This window comes from Oryctolagus cuniculus, chromosome 11 (assembly GCF_964237555.1).
Source record: "Oryctolagus cuniculus chromosome 11, mOryCun1.1, whole genome shotgun sequence".
Lineage (NCBI taxonomy): Eukaryota > Metazoa > Chordata > Mammalia > Lagomorpha > Leporidae > Oryctolagus > Oryctolagus cuniculus.
Window position 1 is genome coordinate 68,519,688 of NC_091442.1, and position 18,304 is coordinate 68,537,991.

At 42.9% G+C, this 18,304-nt stretch overlaps 1 protein-coding gene across 3 annotated transcripts in view; it reads left to right on the top strand.

Annotated features, from left to right (window-relative positions):
• The first annotated feature begins 1,460 nt into the window (after positions 1-1,460).
• The window catches only part of HELB (DNA helicase B), a 65,707-nt gene continuing 48,863 nt past the window's right edge, over positions 1,461-18,304 (top strand). Inside the window, exons 1-2 of one of the 3 annotated variants that reach the window (XR_007919494.2) lie at positions 1,461-1,706; positions 3,206-3,616. Coding sequence is in view for 2 of the 3 variants with exons in the window: in XM_002711317.5 (XP_002711363.3) it covers positions 1,478-1,706; positions 3,206-3,616 (640 nt within the window). In the remaining variant the exon portion in view is untranslated. The remainder of the gene's footprint in view (positions 1,707-3,205; positions 3,617-18,304) is intronic. The other 2 variants (XM_002711317.5, XM_008256755.4) reach the window with 2 other exon arrangements.

The following is an 18,304-nucleotide window of genomic DNA, read 5'->3' on the forward strand; positions in this document are numbered from 1 at the left end:
ACTTTTGTATAAGGTGTAAGGTAGGGGTCTTGTTTCATGCGTCTGGATGCAGACATCCAATTTTCCCAGCACCTCTGTTGAAGAGACTATCCTTTCTCTAGGGGTAGATTTTAGCTCCTTTGTCAAACATCAATTGGTTGTAGATGCATGGATTAATTTCTGGAGTTTCTATTCTGTTCCACTGGTCTACATGTCTATTTTTGTGCCAGTACCAGGCTGTTTTGATTATAACTGCCCTGTAGTATGTCTTGAAGTCTGGTATTGTGGTCTCTGGCTTTGTTTTTGCTGTTTAAGTTTGCTTTACCTATTTGGGGGTCTCTTGTGTTTCCATTTGAATTTTTCTAGACCTGAGAAGAATGTCATTGATATTTTGATTGGTATTGCATTGAATCCATAAATTGCCATTGAATCCATCAAAATTGCATTTTGATGATATAAATTCTTCCAGTCTTTGAACATGGAAGATTCTTCCATTTTTTTTGTGTCTTTTTTCTTTCTCTAATGTTTTATAATTTTCATTGTAGATATCTTTGATTTCCCTGGTTAAATTTATTCCAAGATATTATATTAAATCGCTGTAGCTATTATGAATGGTACACTCTGCCTTTGAAATAAATAAAATTAAAAAAAAAATTTAAAGGTGTCTCGGAGACCAATGTGTCCTCACAGAGGAAAGGAACACAAGGACTTTGAATGCCATCTAACCCTGTGATTTCCATCCCTGGCTGAGCATCAAAACTGACAACCTGACACCTGTGTTAGAATCCTGGGATAGGTGTGACATAGCAGGTAAAGCCACCGCTTGGGATGCCTGCATTCCACATGGGTTCCTGGCAATGCATCTGGTGAGGCAGCAAGTGACGGAGATCTGATTGAATCCCTATCTCCTGGCTATAGCCTGGGTCCCAGTCCTAGATCCGATTTGGCAGGGTCTGAATTAGGACCTAGACATCTGTACCTTGAGTGAGTGTCTTAGACAACATAAATGCAGTTCTTCTGAGGCTCTTTTTTCCTTAAGAAAACGGAGGCCCAGAGCAGTCAGGATGGGAGCCTTCCGACTGGAAATTCACTGCTCTGTGTTTGCGGCAGTGACCGACGGTCCCGAAGGGAACCTGCCACGCTTTCGTTTTGCGGGAGCTGCGGACGAGTTCTTTAGATTCGGCCGACATGGCCTTCATAGAGCACCCCGTGAGCCAGCGGTTCTGTAGCTGCCGCACAGTGGCTCGCCAGACACAAGTTTCAGATTCTTAGCGCCAGGAGCTGGTAAGTGACCAGCGTCTGTCCCACTCACCGCCCACACGCACGGCTCTGTCCTACCGCTTCCCTCGCCACCGCTGGCCCCGCCCTGCCGGAAACACTTGGGGCGGAGCTTCGGCGTCTCCCCGCCTCTCCGCGCCCGGCGCCGGCCTCTTGGGCGTTCCCGGAAGCTGTCGATCTTACAGTGGCGGGGCTGATTGGCTGGTCCTGGGCATGCTCCATGGGGTGTTCCGGAGTTTGGGTTGAGAGCGCACAGGTGAGTATGGCCAGATCTGATGAGCACCTGCGGGAACTGCAGGGACCTCTGCTCCCGTCCAAGGACCTGGAGGAGGAAGACGATGACTTTCTACAGGAGGACGCGCAGGAAGATGAAGACGCAGGGTTTGTGGACGCCGAGGAGCTCTGCAGCGGGGGCCTGAAGGCTGGCAGCCTGCCTGGGCGCCTCCATGGTGAGGAAGCACCCTGCCCCAGAGAGATGGGTTTGGAGGACTTTCCGTTCCTGAGCCGGCGCCTCCTCGCTGTTAGCGGACTTACCTGGGGGCTGGCCTTGCCGTTTCATTCTACTTAGCATAAAATGTTAACGATAGCCATGACTTTACACATGCTGTGTGCTAAACTTGCCCTTTACATACACGGGGCCATCAAAAAAATTCATAATTGAGCGCTTTTCTTCGATGTCAATGCTTGGTTGATTCGTTAACCTTGTGTTAACAACCTCGTGGTTCGTGTTGACCTTGTATAGTTGCTTGTGCCATACACTATACTTGTTATGTATACATTGTGAGTGATGTTTATGAATAATATGCAGACTGGTGCTGTCAAGGATATGTTTTTGTAATGATGGTAATATTGTATTTCTGTTCTGTCCAGTGCAATAGCCATTAGCTATATGTGGCTGTTTAGAACTTGAAATAAAGCTGGTGCAACTGAGGAGCTGAATTTTAAGTTCTGTTTAATTTTAATTCAACTAGCTACATGTAGGTGAACTGTGTAGGTTTATACAGAGTATTTTCAAGTATTTGTGGGGTGACTTAGGGGAGCTAACTATTTTTATAGTTGATACATTTTTTTTTTTAACAGGCAGAGTGGACAGTGAGAGAGAGAAAGGTCTTCCTTTTGCCGTTGGTTCACCCTCCAATGGCCGCTGCGGCCGGCGCACTGCACTGATCCGAAGCTGGGAGCCAGGTGCTTCTCCTGGTCTCTCATGGGTGCAGGGCCCAAGCACTTGGGCCATCCTCCACTGCACTCCCTGGCCACAGCAGAGAGCTGGCCTGGAAGAGGGGCAACCAGGACAGAATCCGGCGCCCCAACCGGGACTAGAACCCGGTGTGCCGGCGCCGCAAGGCGGAGGATTAGCCTATTGAGCCGCGGCGCCGGTGCTAACTATTTTTAAAAAATAATCAGAAGTAGCTATAATGTTACTTGGTGCTTAGAAGAAAGAGTAAATAGTGTGTAGAGGTATGTGACGAGAAGCTCCTGAATAGTGGAAAATTAAGCTGAGATCTACAGTAAAATGTAGAAAACGAGGAGAACATTTAAGACAGGTGGAATAAATTGTATAAAGGCCATATGTTGGGAGATACGAGGCATTTTTAAAAACCTGCATGAAGGAAAGTATTAGTTGAGGTCAGAGTAGCAGAGAGATTGGTTGAGAGAAAACTGGTTTTGGTAGAGGAATAGCAGATAATTACTGTGTACTGGGCTTACTTTTTGGACTCTAAAGACAAATGAAAAAGCTGTCCTGTTGCAGAGAGCTTATGGTGTGGTAGAAGACGACAGATAAACACAGGCAGAATGAAGTATTATAGACACTGTCGTAGGGTGCTGTGGGGGAGATTAAGAGAAGTGAGTGTGATTAGGGGTTTGAGAAAACATTGAAGAAGATGTTTTGAAATCTCTTAAACTATCTTGTTTCTTTCTTTCTTTTTTTCTTTTTTTATTTTTTTAGTTGTAATTCCTGATGAAAACACTCAAGAGAAATGTAAAGTGTTTGGACGCTTTCCGATTACGGGCCCGTGGTGGCGAGTGAAGGTGCAGGTGAAGCCTGTTAAATCAAGGAACTATCATGCTCAGGGATTCCCATCTTATTTTTTACAGACTGACATGTCACCACCAAATCAAAAACACATCTGTTCCCTCTTTCTTAAAGAGTGTGACGCCTCCAGGGATGAGATAGATAAGTTTCTGAACTGGGTAAATGAAGAATCAAATTATGAACACCTAAACTTCAAAAATCTTAGGGAAAAACTAAGAACTTTCCAAAGGGAAACTGTAAGGAAAGATAAAAAACAGTCTGTACAGAATGAACAAGAAGAGGCATTGCCAGGTTGTGAGATGAGTCTTCCTGTGGAAAATGCAGGTAAGTGTGTTCTTTGACATTGCATTTGAACATCACTGAGATACTTAGTGGCTGGAATGTTTAAACTATTACTGCTATTGTATCTTGGCATGCATTTTATTTTTAAAAAAATCAGTGTGATGAAAATATGATACTTTTGGAGTATGTCACAGAAATTTTAGGTTCCTTATCTGTAACACAAAAAGATTGGGTAAGGTCCTTTGATTCCTTCCCAGCTCTGAAATGTGATTCTGTTTCTCTAACTTTAATATTCACAGGTATTTCCTTGAGTCATTAAGAAGTTCAGCTGTTAAATATTATGGTTAGGAAGGCAGAGAAGGGGGCTGGTGTTTTGGCACATGGATTAAGCTGCCACTTCCAACACCAAGATCCCTTATCAAAGTGCCAGTTTGAGTCCTGGCTGCCCCACTTTCCAGTCAACTTCCTGCTAATGCACCTGGGCACACTGCCATCATGTGGGAGACCTGGATGGAGTTCCTGGCTGTTGTGGGCATTTAGGGGAGTGAACGAGTGGGTGGGAGAGCTCACTCTCTGATGCTCTGCTGTTCAAATAAAGGAATAAATCTTAAAAAAGAACACAGAAGAGAAAGGCAAGGATGTTCATAGTCTATTTTGGAAAGATTTAAATACAAAATGGGTTTCTTTTTTCAATACCGTCCTCTCTAAGGAAGGTCTAAATCATGAGAAAACGGTGATAGGACTTACTTCTTTTTTTCTCTTTTCTTCCTCTGAACTTTTGTTTTTTTTAATATATAATTTTTAATTAGGTTTTAACAGGTTCAATATAGTTTGCAGATATAATTTTTTTAAAGATTTATTTATTTGAAAGTCAGAATTACACAGAGAGAGAGGAGAGGCAGGGAGAGAGAGAGAGAGAGAGAGAGAGAGAGGTCTTCATCTGATGGTTCACTCCCCAACTAGCTGCAACAGCCAGAGATGCACCGAGCCAAAGTCAGGAGCCAGGAGCTTTCTCTGGGTATCCCATGCGGGTGCAGGGGCCCAAGGACCTGGGCCATCTTCTAGTGCTATCCCAGGCCATAGTAGTGAGCTGGATCGGAAGTGGAGCAGCCGGGACTAGAACCGGAGCCCAGATGGGATACTGGCACTTCAGGCCAGGGTGTTAACCTGTTGCGCCACAGCACCAGCCCCGTGGATATAATTCTAAAATTATACTGATATTCCCTTCCTCCCCTCTCCCTCCCTTCCACTCTCTTAAATTTTCAGTGTGGTTTGTTATTTAGTCATTTAAATGTATAGAATAGTTCATGTCTTAATTATATCTGGCAGTACATGTATGAATTTTTTTTACAAAATTGCTATTTTTTGTTGATTTTGAAGGCAAAGAGACAGACATGGATCTTTCTTCTGTCAGTTTACTCCCCAAATACGTGCAACAGCTGGTACAGGGCCAGGCCAAAGCTAGGAGCCTGGAACTCAATCCAGGTCTCCCATGTGGTTGGCAGGAATGCAAGCACCTGGGCCATCAGGTGGATTTTGGTGTAAGGTAGGGGTCTACTTTCATAGTTCTGCATGTGGATCCTCTTATCCCTGCAACACTTATTGAGAAGACTGTCCTTGCTCCAGGGATTGATTTAGCTCCTTTGTGACAAATAAGTTGGTTGTGGATGTGTGGATTGATTTCTGGAATTGCTATTCCTTCCTTTGGTCTACCTATCTGTTTTTGTGCTAGTACCAGGCTGCTTTGATTATAACTGCCCTGTAGTATGTCTTGAATTTAGGTGTTGTGATGCGTCAAGCTTTGTTTTTGCTGTATAAGATTGCTTTAGCTATTTCGGGTCTCTTGTGTTTCTGTATGAAGTTTAACATTTTTCTAGATCTGGGAAGAATGTCATTGGTATTTTGATGGGTATTGTATTAAATCTGTAAATTGCTTTCCATAGTGTGGACATTTTGATGATACTGATTCTTCCAATCCATGAACATGGAAGATTTTCCATCTTTAATGTCTTCTTTTCCTTCTTTCTTTAATGTTTTGTAATTTTCATCATAGAGATCTTTGATGTCCTTGCTAAATTTATTCCAAGGTATTTAATTCTTTCTGTAGCTATTGTGAATGGTATTGACCTTAAAAGTGTTTTTTCTCAGCCATGGCATTGTCTGTTTATACAAAGGTTATTGACTTTTCTTTGTTGATTTTAATATCCTGCCACTTTAACAAACTCTTTTTTGAGTTCGTAGAGTTCTCAGTGGAGTCTTTTGGATCCCATGTATATAATCATGTCATCTGCTAAGAGGGATTGTTTGAGTTCCTCCTTTCCTTTGATTTTTTTTTTCTTGCTTAGTGACTTTGGCTAAAACTTCTAGGACTATCTTAAATAGCAATGATGAGTGGGCATCCTTGTCAGATTCCAACTCTTAGATGGAATGCTTCCAGCTTTTGCACATTTAGTAGGATGCTGGCCATTGGTTGTCATAAATTGCATTGATTATGTTGAGGAATGCTCCCTTTATGCCCAATTTGCTTAAGGTTTTTATCATGGAAGGATGATATATTTAACCAAATGCTTTCATCAGTTTGTTAATATGATGGATCATATTGATTTGCAAATGTTGTCCCTGCATACCAGGGACAATTCCCACTTGGTCCAGTAGGATGATATTTCTGATTATTGGATTCAGTTAGCAAATATTTTGTTAGAATTTTTGTATCTATATTCATCAGAGAAAGTGGTCTATAGTTCTCTTTCTCTGTTGTATCTTTTTCTGGCTTAGAGATTAGAATGATTCAGGCTTCATAGAAGGAATTTGGAAGGATTCCCTCCTTTTCAGTTGTTTTGAATACCTTGAGAAGAATTGGAATTTGTTCTTTAAGTGTCTGGTATAATTCAGCAATGATGCTCTATGGTCCTGAGCTTTTCTTTATTGGAGTGGTCTTTATTTCTGATTCAGTTTCCATCTTCATTATTGGTCTGTTTAGGTTTTCTGTGTCTTCATGACTGACTCAGTTTTGGTAGGTTGTATGTGTCCAGGAATCTATCCATTTCTTCTAGGTTTCCCAATTTGTTGGCATACAGCTCTTTGTAGTAGTTTCTGATGATTTCTTTTTGTTTATCTGGTATATATTATATATTTTCTTTGATTTTATTGATTTGAGTCTTCTCTCCCCTTTTTTAGGGGGAGGTTAGTTGGGCCAATGGTATATCAATTTTGTTTATTTTTTCATTTTTTTTTTTTTGGACAGGCAGAGTTAGAGAGAGAGAAAGATCTTCCTTTGCCGTTGGTTTACCCTCCAAATGGCTGCTATGGCTGGCGCGCTGTGCTGATCTGAAGCCAGGAGCCAAGTGCTTCTCCTGGTCTCCCATGGGGTGCAGGGCCCAAGCACTTGGGCCATCCTCCACTGCACTCCCTGGCCACAGCAGAGAGCTGGCCTGGAAGAGGGGCAACTGGGACAGAATCCGGCGCCCCGACCAGGACTAGAACCCGGTGTGCTGGCGCCGCAAGGCGGAGGATTAGCCTAGTGAGCCGCGGTGCCGGCCCAAAAACCAGCTTTTTATTTCACTGACCTTTAGTATATTTTTTGGTTTCAATTTTATTTATTCTCTAATTTTTTAAATTTAAGTTATTCAAGCTTCATGTATTTCATATATATAGATTTAGGAACAAAGAAGGGCTTCCCCTCCCTCCCACCCACCCACCCACCTTCCAACCCTCCACCCCTTTGATTCCATTCTTAATTTTTATGATGGGCTTTTTTTTTTTTTTTTTAATTGACAGAGTTATAGACACAGAGAGAGACAAAGTTCTTCCATTGGTTCACTCCCCAAGTGGCCGCTATGGCCTGTGTCAATCTGAAGCCAGGAGCCAGGTGCTTCTTCCCATGAGGGTACAGGGCCCAAGGACTTGGGCCATCTTCCACTGCCCTCCCGGGCCACAGTAGAGAGCTAGACTGGAAGAGGAGCAACCGGGACTAGAACCAGTGCCCATATGGGATGCTGGTGCCGCAGGCGGAGGATTAACCAAGTGAGCCATGGCACTGGCCCTGTGATGAGCTTTTATCAGTTTACTTAGTGATCTTATAGTTAGCATTACTCTAAGTAGAGGAGTTCAGCAAATAGTATGAAGAGAAAGAAAATAAAACAAAACAAAAGATTGTTCCTCAGTGGAAGACAGAAGGGCTATAAACAATCATCCATTCTGCAAATGACTATTTTGCTCAAATACATTACGTTTCAGGTATTAATTGCATTGGATCATGGAAAACATATGATGTTTGTCTTTGTGAGGCTGGTTTATTTCACTAAGTATAATGGTTTCCAGTTGTGACTATCTTGTTGCAAAAGATAGGATTTTTTTGTTGTTGTTGTTAGCTGAGTAGTACTACGTAGTGTAGATATACCATAATTTCTTTATCCAGTCACTGGTTAATGGACATCTGGGTTAATTGCATATCTTTGCTATTGTGAATTGAGCTGCAATAAACATGGGAGTATATCTCTTTCATGTACTTACCTCTTTTAGTTTGGGTAAATTCCCAGGAGTGGGATGACTGGATCATATGGCAGGTCTGTATTAAGGTTTCTGAGATATCTTCATCCTGTCTTCCACAGTGGTTGTACCAGTTTACATTCCCACCAGCAGTGTATTAGGGTACCTTTTCTCCTACTTCCTTGCCAGCATTTCTTGTTTGTTGAATTCTGTATGCTAGCCATTCTAACTGGAGTGATGTGGAATCTTGTTGTGGTTTTGATTTGCATTTCCCCGATGGCTAGTGAACCCTGGCATTTTCGCAAGTGTTATTGGCCATTTGAATATCCTTTCTTGGGAAATGCCTGTTTAAATCGTTAGCCCATTTCTTTACTGGATTTTTTTGTTTTGTTGCTGAATTTTTTTGAGCTCTTTGTTTGTTTTGAATATTAACCATTTATCAGTTGTGCAGTTTGCAAATATTTTCTCCCATTCTGTTGGTTGCCTCTTTGTTTTGATGAGGTTTTTTTGCAGTACAAAAGCTCAGGTTGATGTAATCCCATTTGTTGATTTTGGCTTTGATTGCCTGTGCTTCTGGGGTCTTTTCCAAGAAGTCTTTGCCTATGCCAATGTCTTATAGAGTTTTCCCCATGTTCTTTTTTTTTTTAATTTTTTTATTTTTTGACAGGCAGAGTGGACAGTGAGAGAGAGAGAGACAGAGAAAAAGGTCTTCCTTTGCCGTTGGTTCACCCTCCAATGGCTGCTGTGGCCGGCGCACCGCGCTGATCTGATGGTGGGAGCCAGGTACTTATCCTGGTCTCCCGTGGGGTGCAGGGCCCAAGCACTTGGGCCATCCTCCACTGCCTTCCCGGGCCACAGCAGAGAGCTGGCCTGGAAGAGGGGCAACCAGGACAGAATCTGGTGTCCCGACCGGGACTAGAACCTGGTGTGCCGGCGCCGCAAGGTGGAGGATTAGCCTATTGAGCCGCGGTGCCGGATAGGATCATGTCATTTTCAGTAAGGATAGTTTGAGTTCCTCTTTTCTAATTTGTACCCCTTTGGTTTTTTTCTTGCCTAATGGCTCTAGATAAAACTTCCAGGACTGTATTAAATAGCAGTGGTGAGAGTAGGCATCCTTGTCTGGTTCTGGATCTTGGGGGCAATGCTGCCAGCTTTTGCCCATTCAATAGGATGCTTGCTGTGGATTTGTCTTATATTGCCTCGGTTGTGTACAAGAATGTTCCTTCTATACTCATTATCCTTAAGGTTTTCATCATGAAAGGATGTTGTATTTTATCAAATGCTTTCTCTGCATCTATTGAGGTATTCATATGATTTTTGTTCTTCAGTTTGTTAATGTGGTGTATCACATTGATTGATTTGCAAATGTTGAACCTGGTGGAACAAAGACATACAGCCATTCTTGAACATTGCCCAAAAGATAAACATTGGAATTTATTTCTTGCCTTCATACCTAACTCCCACATTCTTTTAATATTATTTAGTTTAATTTTTTTTATTTTTTAAGGAATACAAATTTTGTAAGTATAACTTTACAATTAGTTATTCTTCTCACTGTACCCACCCTCCCACCCACGCACCCACCACTCCTCCTCCTCCTTCTCCCCTTCCCAGCCCCATTCTCCATTAAGATTCATTGTCAATTAACTTTGTACACAGAAGACAACTTTATACTAAGTAAAGATTTCAACAATTCGCATATCCCCCCCCCCCAAAAAAAAAAAAAAAAACCTGAAAGGTTGTTTTACAATTAACTGTCATTTTACAACTCACTGAGGACAGTGGTCCTGCATGGGGAATTAGTGCAGTGACTCCTGTTGTTAATTTAACAATTAACACTCTTATGTATGATGTCAGTGACCACCTGAGGCTCTTGACATGAGCTGCCTAGGCTGCGGAGCCTTTTGAATCCAAAAACTCCATCAGGATTTAGATAGCGCCATAAGCAAAGTGGAAGTTCTCTCTTCCTTTCAGGGAAAAGTATCTCCTTTGATGACCACTTCTTTCCACTGGGGTCTCACCCACCTAGGGCCTTAATGTAGGACATTTTTTGCCACAGTGTCTTGGCTTTCCATGCATGAAATGCCCCTGTGGGCTTTCCAGCCAGACCAGAATGTCTTAAGGGCTGATTCTGAGGTCAAAGTGCTATTTAAAGTGATTGTCATTCTATGAGTCTGCTGTGTGGACTGCTTCCTTTGTTGGAGCATTCACTCCTTTTTAATTCTATTTATTATTATTATGAGACATTCATTCCTATCCATATGATCACTTTAACACTTAAAATAGTATTTTTACCACAGTCTCCTGTGTCTCCATATGAATTTCAGCATTGTTTTTTCCTATATCTCAGAATGTCTTTGGTATTTTGATTGGTTATCGCATTAAATCTGTAGGTTGCTTTAAAAAAAGAATGGACATTTTGATGATATTGATTCTTTCAATCCATGAACATGGAAGAGTTTTCCATTTTTTTGGTATCTTCTATTTCCTTCTTTAATATTTTGTAATTATCTTTAATATTTTGTAATTATCATTGTAGAGATCTTTGACCTCCTTGGTTAAATTTATTCTGAGATATTTGATTTTTTTTTTTTTTTTTGGTAGCCATTATGAATGGGATTTACCTTAGAAGCTCAATCTCAGCCTTGGCATGGTCTGTGTATACAAAGGCTGTTTTGTTTTATATATTGACTTTATATCCTGCTACTTTACCAAATTATTCTATGATTTGCAGTAGGTCTTAGTGGTCTTTTGCATCTCCTATATATAAAATAATGTCATCTGCAAATAGGGATAGTTTGACTTCCTCCTTCCCAATTTGTATGTGGTCAGTTCTAGAAAAAGCTCAATGCACTTGTGGTAAGAATGTGTATTCTGTAGCTGTACAATGGAAAGTTCTGTAGATATCTGTTAGGTCCATTTGGTCTATAGTGTTAATTAACTCTTCTGTTTCCTTGCTGATTTTCTGTCTGGTTGATCTGTTCATTGCTAAAAGTGGGATATTGAAGTCCCCCATTACTATTGTTTTGGAATTTGTCTCCTTTTAGGTCCCTCAATATTTCTTTTAAATAGCTAGGTGCCCTGTAATTAGCTGCATATACATTTATAGTAGTTATATCTTCCGGTTGAATTGATGCCTTAATCATTAAATAGTGCCCTTCTTTGTCTCTTTTAACAGTTTTTGTGTTAAAGTGTATTTTTTCTAATATTAGGATGACTGCACCGGCTCTTTTTTGGTTTCTGTTGCCATGGAATATTGTTTGCATTCTTTCACTTTCAGTCCATGCATCTTTTTCAGTTTGATTACAATGTGTTGTGGTGAAGATCTTCTGTGTTCATGTCTAAATAGGAGTTCTGTGTGCTTCCTGTACTTTCTTTCTTTCTCCAAATTAGGGAAGTTTTCTGTTCTTATTTCACTAAAAAGGCCTTTTAATCCTTTGTTTCTTTCCTTGCCTTCAGGAACTCTTAGAACCCGTATGTTGGGCCTTTTGATAGTGTCCTCTAGATTCCCAACAGTGTTTTTTAGTTTTCTAATTTCCTCTTGTTTTTGGTTTAACTATATTATTTTCTGTGCTTGGTCTTCTAAGATGCAGATTCTTCTGCTTCACCGGTTCTGTTAGAGCTTTCCACTGCATTTTTTCTTCTATTATATTCTTCATTTCATTTTGATTTCTCTTTAAGATCTCAATTTCAAGGGAGAAATTTTCTTTCATGTCCTGTACAGATTTTAGTAGTTCATGCATTTGCTGCTCCTTTTTTTTTTTTTTGTAGGCAGAGTTAGAGAGAGACAGAGAGAAAAGTCTTCCTTTGCCGTTGGTTCACCCCTAATGGCTGCTATGGCTGACGCGCTGCGCCGATCCGAAGCCAGGAGCCAGGTGCTTCTCCTGGTCTCCCATGCAGGTGCAGGGCCCAAGCACTTGGGCCACCCTCCACTGCCTTCCAGGGCCACAGCAGAGAGCTGGACTGGAGGAAGAGCAACTGGGACAGAACCGGCGCCTCAACCGGGACTAGAACCCGGGGTACTGGTGCCGCAGGCGGAGGATTGGCCTAGTGAGCCGCGCCAGCCTTGCATTTGCTTCTGATTACTTCTCTGTAGTCTTATGATCAATTTTTTGAATTCCATTTCTTGCATTTCTTTAATCTCATCATCTTCACAATCTAGTATTGAAGGGTTGTATTCTTTGAGGGGCATCATGTTGTCTTCTTTATTCTGTTTCTTGAGTTGGTACATTTAGTATTCTCTATATGTTGAGACACTTGTCTATTTCTTCTTTGTTGTTTGTTTTTGTTTTTGTTTTTGTTTTTGTTTTTGTTTTTTCTCTCTGTGGTGGCTTTTATCTTTGTACTCTGCCTCTGTGGATAAGTGGTGTGTCTGCATTCAGTGAATATCTTGAGACTTGTAGTGGGTGTGGCCAGGGAGCTCTGTTCAGTTCTCCAGAGTGAATGGTGTGTCTAAGGTGATAACACCCAAGTTTATCTATCGTGGTAAATTTTTTTAATCAGAAGGGAAGTTTATTCTGCTCAGCTGAGCTCTCCTCAAAGTAGACCAGTGCCTGAGCGCTAGCCCCAGTGTGTATAATATTCATCCGCTCTGCCCTAAGGACCACACAAAGAATCTGTTCAGTCCTCAGTGTAAGCTCAGATTCCCCAGTTGTGTCCCTCACCAGGTAACCAGCAAGCTTTGAGCATGTGGAGTCTCCCACAGTGAGTACCCAAAGTCTCAGCCACATTGTGAGTACTCCCACGCAGTCTGTTTTTTTCACTGTCACGAACACCTAGCTCCTATTAGTTCTCCATACCAGAGTGGCTGGTGGCTGGGCATGGACATAAGCTGGCACAATTGTTACACATGTCCAAAATAGTGCACGCTGTATTGACTTGTTACAGAACGCCATTGTAAAGTGATTGGAGAAAAAGAAACATGTCTGTTCCATCTTTTTTTTTTCCCCTCTACTTTGGCATTTACAATATCCCTCATGGGGCTCCAAGCCAGGTTCCCTCTAGGCCATTCCTGCAGCTTTATCATTTTATCATCAGTGGCTTGGGCGGCTGCGGTCTGGTCTCACCTCACTTTCCAACACCAGTACTTAGGGTATTGGCTGCTGGAGTCCTGAGTTGTGGGTGTCCACGCCCTCCTCGTAGGTACACCATGTCCCTCTGCCATTTTCTCCCTAACTCTTCCCTGAGATTGCAGTCTCTCTCCTTTTTTTAAACTATCTTCTCCTAGACTACAGCAGTAAGCTCCCTCCCTACTCCACCATCTTGGAATTCCCCCCACTCCTGCATTCTTTCCCAGGTTTCCAAGGTCTAACACAGCCACCTGAAAGACTGGTCCCAGGAATTCACCTCCCCCTGCTGCCCCCTACCCCCCCCCCCCCAATCTCTGAAGCCTTCCTAAAATATAAAAAGGCCCAGCCCATAGGATTGGGTCCTTCTGCATGTGTTCCATCAATGTGCACAACAGCAGTTGGTCACCCACTTCTATGAATTTACTTTCTCTGATTAAATTCAGTGTGTCTGTTAATTCGCACTCTGCCTCCTCTCTATTCTGTGCCTCTTTTCCTAACATTTTTGGTGCACTGCATGAGGAAGGGAGTGAAGAATCCAACTTTTGGCCAGGGCCCTTTGCTAGATCTCATTGCTGCACACAACATCATATCTCGTTCTCAACTCATCGGATTGGTAAGAGAGGTCTCTGTCACCTCAGGTGTGCTAGAGCAATGCTTATGATGGATTCATCCCCCCTTTGAGGGCCTGGGACATTTGATAAGGACAGTTCATCCCCCCTTTGTAGCGCCTGGGGTGTTTGGTTGGTTTCCCTTGTTTAGAACCGGGACATTAATCTAAGCTTGGCAGTTCACCCTCTCTCCTCTTAGGAGGACTCAGAACTTTCATTCTCAGTGAGAATTCCCAGGGAATGCCATGTGAAAGGACCCCCTTCCCTCAGCCCATATTTTGCCTAATCCACGAGTTCCAGTTTCTTGCATTTCATCCAACTCCCCTTTGCTGCCTCTTTTTTTTTTTTAATTTTTTTTTTTTTTTATTGACAGAGTTACAGTGAGAGAGACACAAAGGTCTTCCTTCCGTTGGTTCACCCCCCAAATGGGTGCTACGGCTGGAACTCTGCTGATCTAAAGCCAGGAGCCAGATGCTTCCTCCTGGTCTCCCACATGGGTGCAGTGGCCCAAGGACTTGGGCCATCCTCCACTGCACTCCCGGGCCACAGCAGAGAGCTGGACTGGAAGAGGAGCAGCCGGGACTAGAACTGGTGCCCATATGGGATGCCAGCCCTACAGGTGGAGGATTAACCAAGTGAGCCACGGCACTGGCCCCTGGCTTGCCTCTTAAAAAGCTTGCGCAAACTAGGCCTAAAGAGAGAGAAAAAATGGAAGCAATTATTTAAGCTCTGTACAAATTTGGCCTCAATATGAATTAGACAATGGCTCAAAATGACAAGAATTCAGCGCTTTTGATCTCCAAATTCTCTGCAACCCTAATATTTTTTTCACAGAGAAATGGCAAATGGTCAGAGATCTCTTATGTTCAAGCTTTCTTCCTCAATCGGAGTCAGTTTTCCTCACTCCAAGTTCTCATAGAGGAAGAAGGCTTGGATCCTTCTCTCAAACTTTCTACCTCCCCACCCCACCCTCCCTTCACCTGAGAAGCCGGTATCTCGGGTGCAGGCCTAGTCTAGTTGCTCACTCGCCCTTATCTCTTTCTCCCCCCTCCTCCTCTTCCACCCCATCAGTGGCAGCAGGGTCAGTTACCACCATTCTGCCCTCTTCTTCCCCACATTCTCTTCACCTAGTTTTCCCCAAGTAGGAAAAAACCCACTATATGCCTTCTGCCCCATCACTATTCCCTTCCCCATTCCCTCCCTCATCTCATCAGTTCTGTAACCCTGATCCTGCCAGTGATCCCCTGTCCTATCCCCCATTCCAAGGAGTTCTGGAGCCTCAACTTCCAGACTCCTCTCTGACCCTAATCCTCCATCAGATCCCACCCTGCCTCCTCCCACCACCCTAACCCTCCCACCCTGTCTCCTCCCACTACCCTACCCCCTCCCTCCTCGCCTCTTCCCCGACCCTATCTCCTCCCCACATGCAATATCAAACCCTGCAACCCAAACCCTTCCTTTCCTGGAAAGAGGTGGCTGGGGTGGAAGATCTGGTTAGGGTCTCTGCCCTTCTCTCTATCAGACCTTAGCCAGATTGAGGAATGTCTAGGCTCATTCTCAGATAATCCCTCCAAATATTGTAAGGGATCACTCCACCTGACTCAGTCCTATAGCTTAATTTGGAATGATCTGTATAGTTCTGTCCTCTACCCTAACTCCATAGGAATTGGAACATATCTGGCATGCTGCTGAGCGGCATGCAGATGAGATGCAGCACCAGGCCCCAGACAGACACCCAGCTCGAGCCGTCCCCAGAGCCAATCCTAACCCAGATTGGGTTTACCAACCTGGGGACCCCGGACTTTAGGTCCAAGACCACATGATCTCATGCCTGCTGGTGGCTCTAGATAAGAATAGCAACAAACCGGTTAATTATGAGAAGATCCAAGAGGTTTCTCAGGAACCCAGTGAAAACCCTGCTCTGCTTATTTCCCACCTTACAGAGGCAATGACAAAATATATTAACACTTCTGGGCAATTGGCCTCAATTCCCTAGAAGGACAGCTATTTTTAGATTCCCATTTTATGTCCCAGTGAACTCCAGATATCCATCACAAACTCCAAAAATTACAAGATGGTCCACAAACCCCTCCAGAAAGACCTCATAGATGCAGCTTTTCATGTTTTTAACAATGAAGATGAGGAATTAATGATTCAGAAGGAAATAGATAGAAAACTAAAGTCTCAGATGCTTGCCTTGGTAATCCACCAAAACCCTAATCACAAGCCAAGTCCCACCCCTCACGGGCCGTGGCAATGCTGGGCACTAGTCCAAGGCCTGCTCCAACTCAAAGCCCACCTTAATTCAAGGCTCTAGCCCCCCTAGGAGCTGTATTAAGTGTGACAGTACTGGACATTGGGCCAGGAGCTGCCCTAACCTGAGGCCTCCCCCTGCCTTGTATCCCAAGTGCAGACAGTGGGGTCACTGGAAGATGGGCTGCCCCCAGGTTGGGAGACCCTTCTTTATGGAACAGCCTTCTGCTCAAACCCCTCCAGCACTGGACATCTCGTCTCTGTTAAATCTAACAGAATAAGGAAGCCCAGGTGCTGTAGCCTGTGTTGCAGATGAGTCCAGGGACACGAGGGTGATTTGGACAGTGTTTGGCAAGCGAGTTTCTTTCTTGGTGGACACTGGGGCTAGTTTATCTGTTTTAAATGAATATTGCAGTCCACTCCTTCCTTCCTCAGTCCCTGTTGTTGGCATGAACAGCCTAATCAAAATGCCTGATAAGACCCCTCCTTTACATGGCTCCTTTGGAGATGTTACTCTCCTGCATTTCTTTCTTGTCCTTCCTAACTGCCCCACCCCCCTCTTAGGCAGGGACCTTCTCCACTGCTCGGGGGCATCTATCTCCATTTCCACCAGGGATAAAACATAAACCTTTATACTTCATATGATGGACTTTCCTCTCTCCACCTATCCACCCAGCCTTCCTCCCTTCCCTTGGTTAATCCTGTAGTGTGGGATACCTCCCACACGGTAATCGCCACCCACTATACCCCTATTCGCATCTCTCTAAAAGACCCTTCAAAAACTATTGCTGTTCCCCAATATCTTTTAAGCCCAGAAGGCCATAGAGGTCTAAAACCTATTATAGACCACCCCCTCTGAGCTAACATACTCATTCCCACATCAGCAGGGAGTAGCCAGAGAGAAATTGGCACCCCTTCTCCTTATCTGTACGCAGAGTCAGCATTGATGGAACAAAGACATAAGCCTCAGTCATTCTTGCTCATTGCCCCAAAGATAGATGAACAATGGAATTTATTCCTTGTCCTTGGATCTCAGTTGAGTCTCATACCCTATTGTCTTCATACCCCACCCGCACATTCTTTCCCAGGTTTCCAAGGCCCAACACAGCCACCTGAAAGACCAGTTCCAGGAATTCACCTCCACCTACTCCCACACCCATCTTGAGCCCTCCTAAAATATAAAAAGGCCCCTGGGATCGGGGCCATCTGCCACATGTTCCATCAGTGTGCACACTGGCCATTGGTCACCCACCTCTATGAACTTATTTTCTCTGAATAAATTTATTCTGGCTGTAAATTCTTACATTGTCTCTTCTCTATTCTGCACCTCTTTTTCTAACATTTTTGGTGCCCCTTGTGAGGAGGCACCTATCTGCAACTCTCTTCCTAACAGAACCGTCCCTGCATTCCAGGGATAAATTCCATTTGGTGAGGGTGGATGATCTTTCTGATGTGTTGTTGGATTCAATTAGCTAATATTTTATGGAGGATTTTTGCATCTGTGTTCATCAGGGATATTGGTCTATGATTCCCTTTCTCTGTTTCATCTTTTCTAGGTTTGGGTATTAAGGTGATGCAGGCTTAGTAGAAGGAGTTTGGGAAGAGTCTTTCCTTTTCAATTGTTTTGAGCAGCTTGGGAAGAATTGGAATTAGTTCTTTTTTAAATGTCTGATAGAATTCAGCAGTGAAACCATCTGGTCCTGGGGTTTTCTTTATTGGGGGTGTCTTTATTACTGATTCAGTCTCTGTCTTGATTATTGGTCTGCTTAGACTTTCTATATTTTCATGACCTAATTTTGGTAGAGTGTATCTTTCTAGTAATATAGGTTTCCTAGTTTGTTGGCATACAGCTCTTTGTAATAATTTCTGATTCTGTTTATTTCTGTTGTAACATTCCCTTTTTCATCTCTGATTTTATTGATTAGGGTGTTTTCCTTTTTGGTTAGTTGCACTGATGGTGTATGAATTTTGTTTATTTGTTCAAAAATACAACTTTTCATTTCACTTATTTTTTTGTATTTTTTTTGTTTGTTTCATTTATTTCTTCTCTAATTTTAATTGTTTCTTCCTACTAGTTTTGGGTTTGGTTTGTCGTTGATATTCTAGGTCCTTGAAATCCTTATTTGGTACCTTTCCAATTTCATCATGTAGGCACCAATTGTGATAAATGTCCCTCTTAACACTGCTCTTGCTTTCTTGCTTTATCCACAAAGTCTTGATAAAATGTATTGTTATCTTCATTTGTTTCCAGAGATTTTTTGATTTCTCATTCAGTAGCATGTTGTTCAGTCTGCACATGTTTACATATGTTC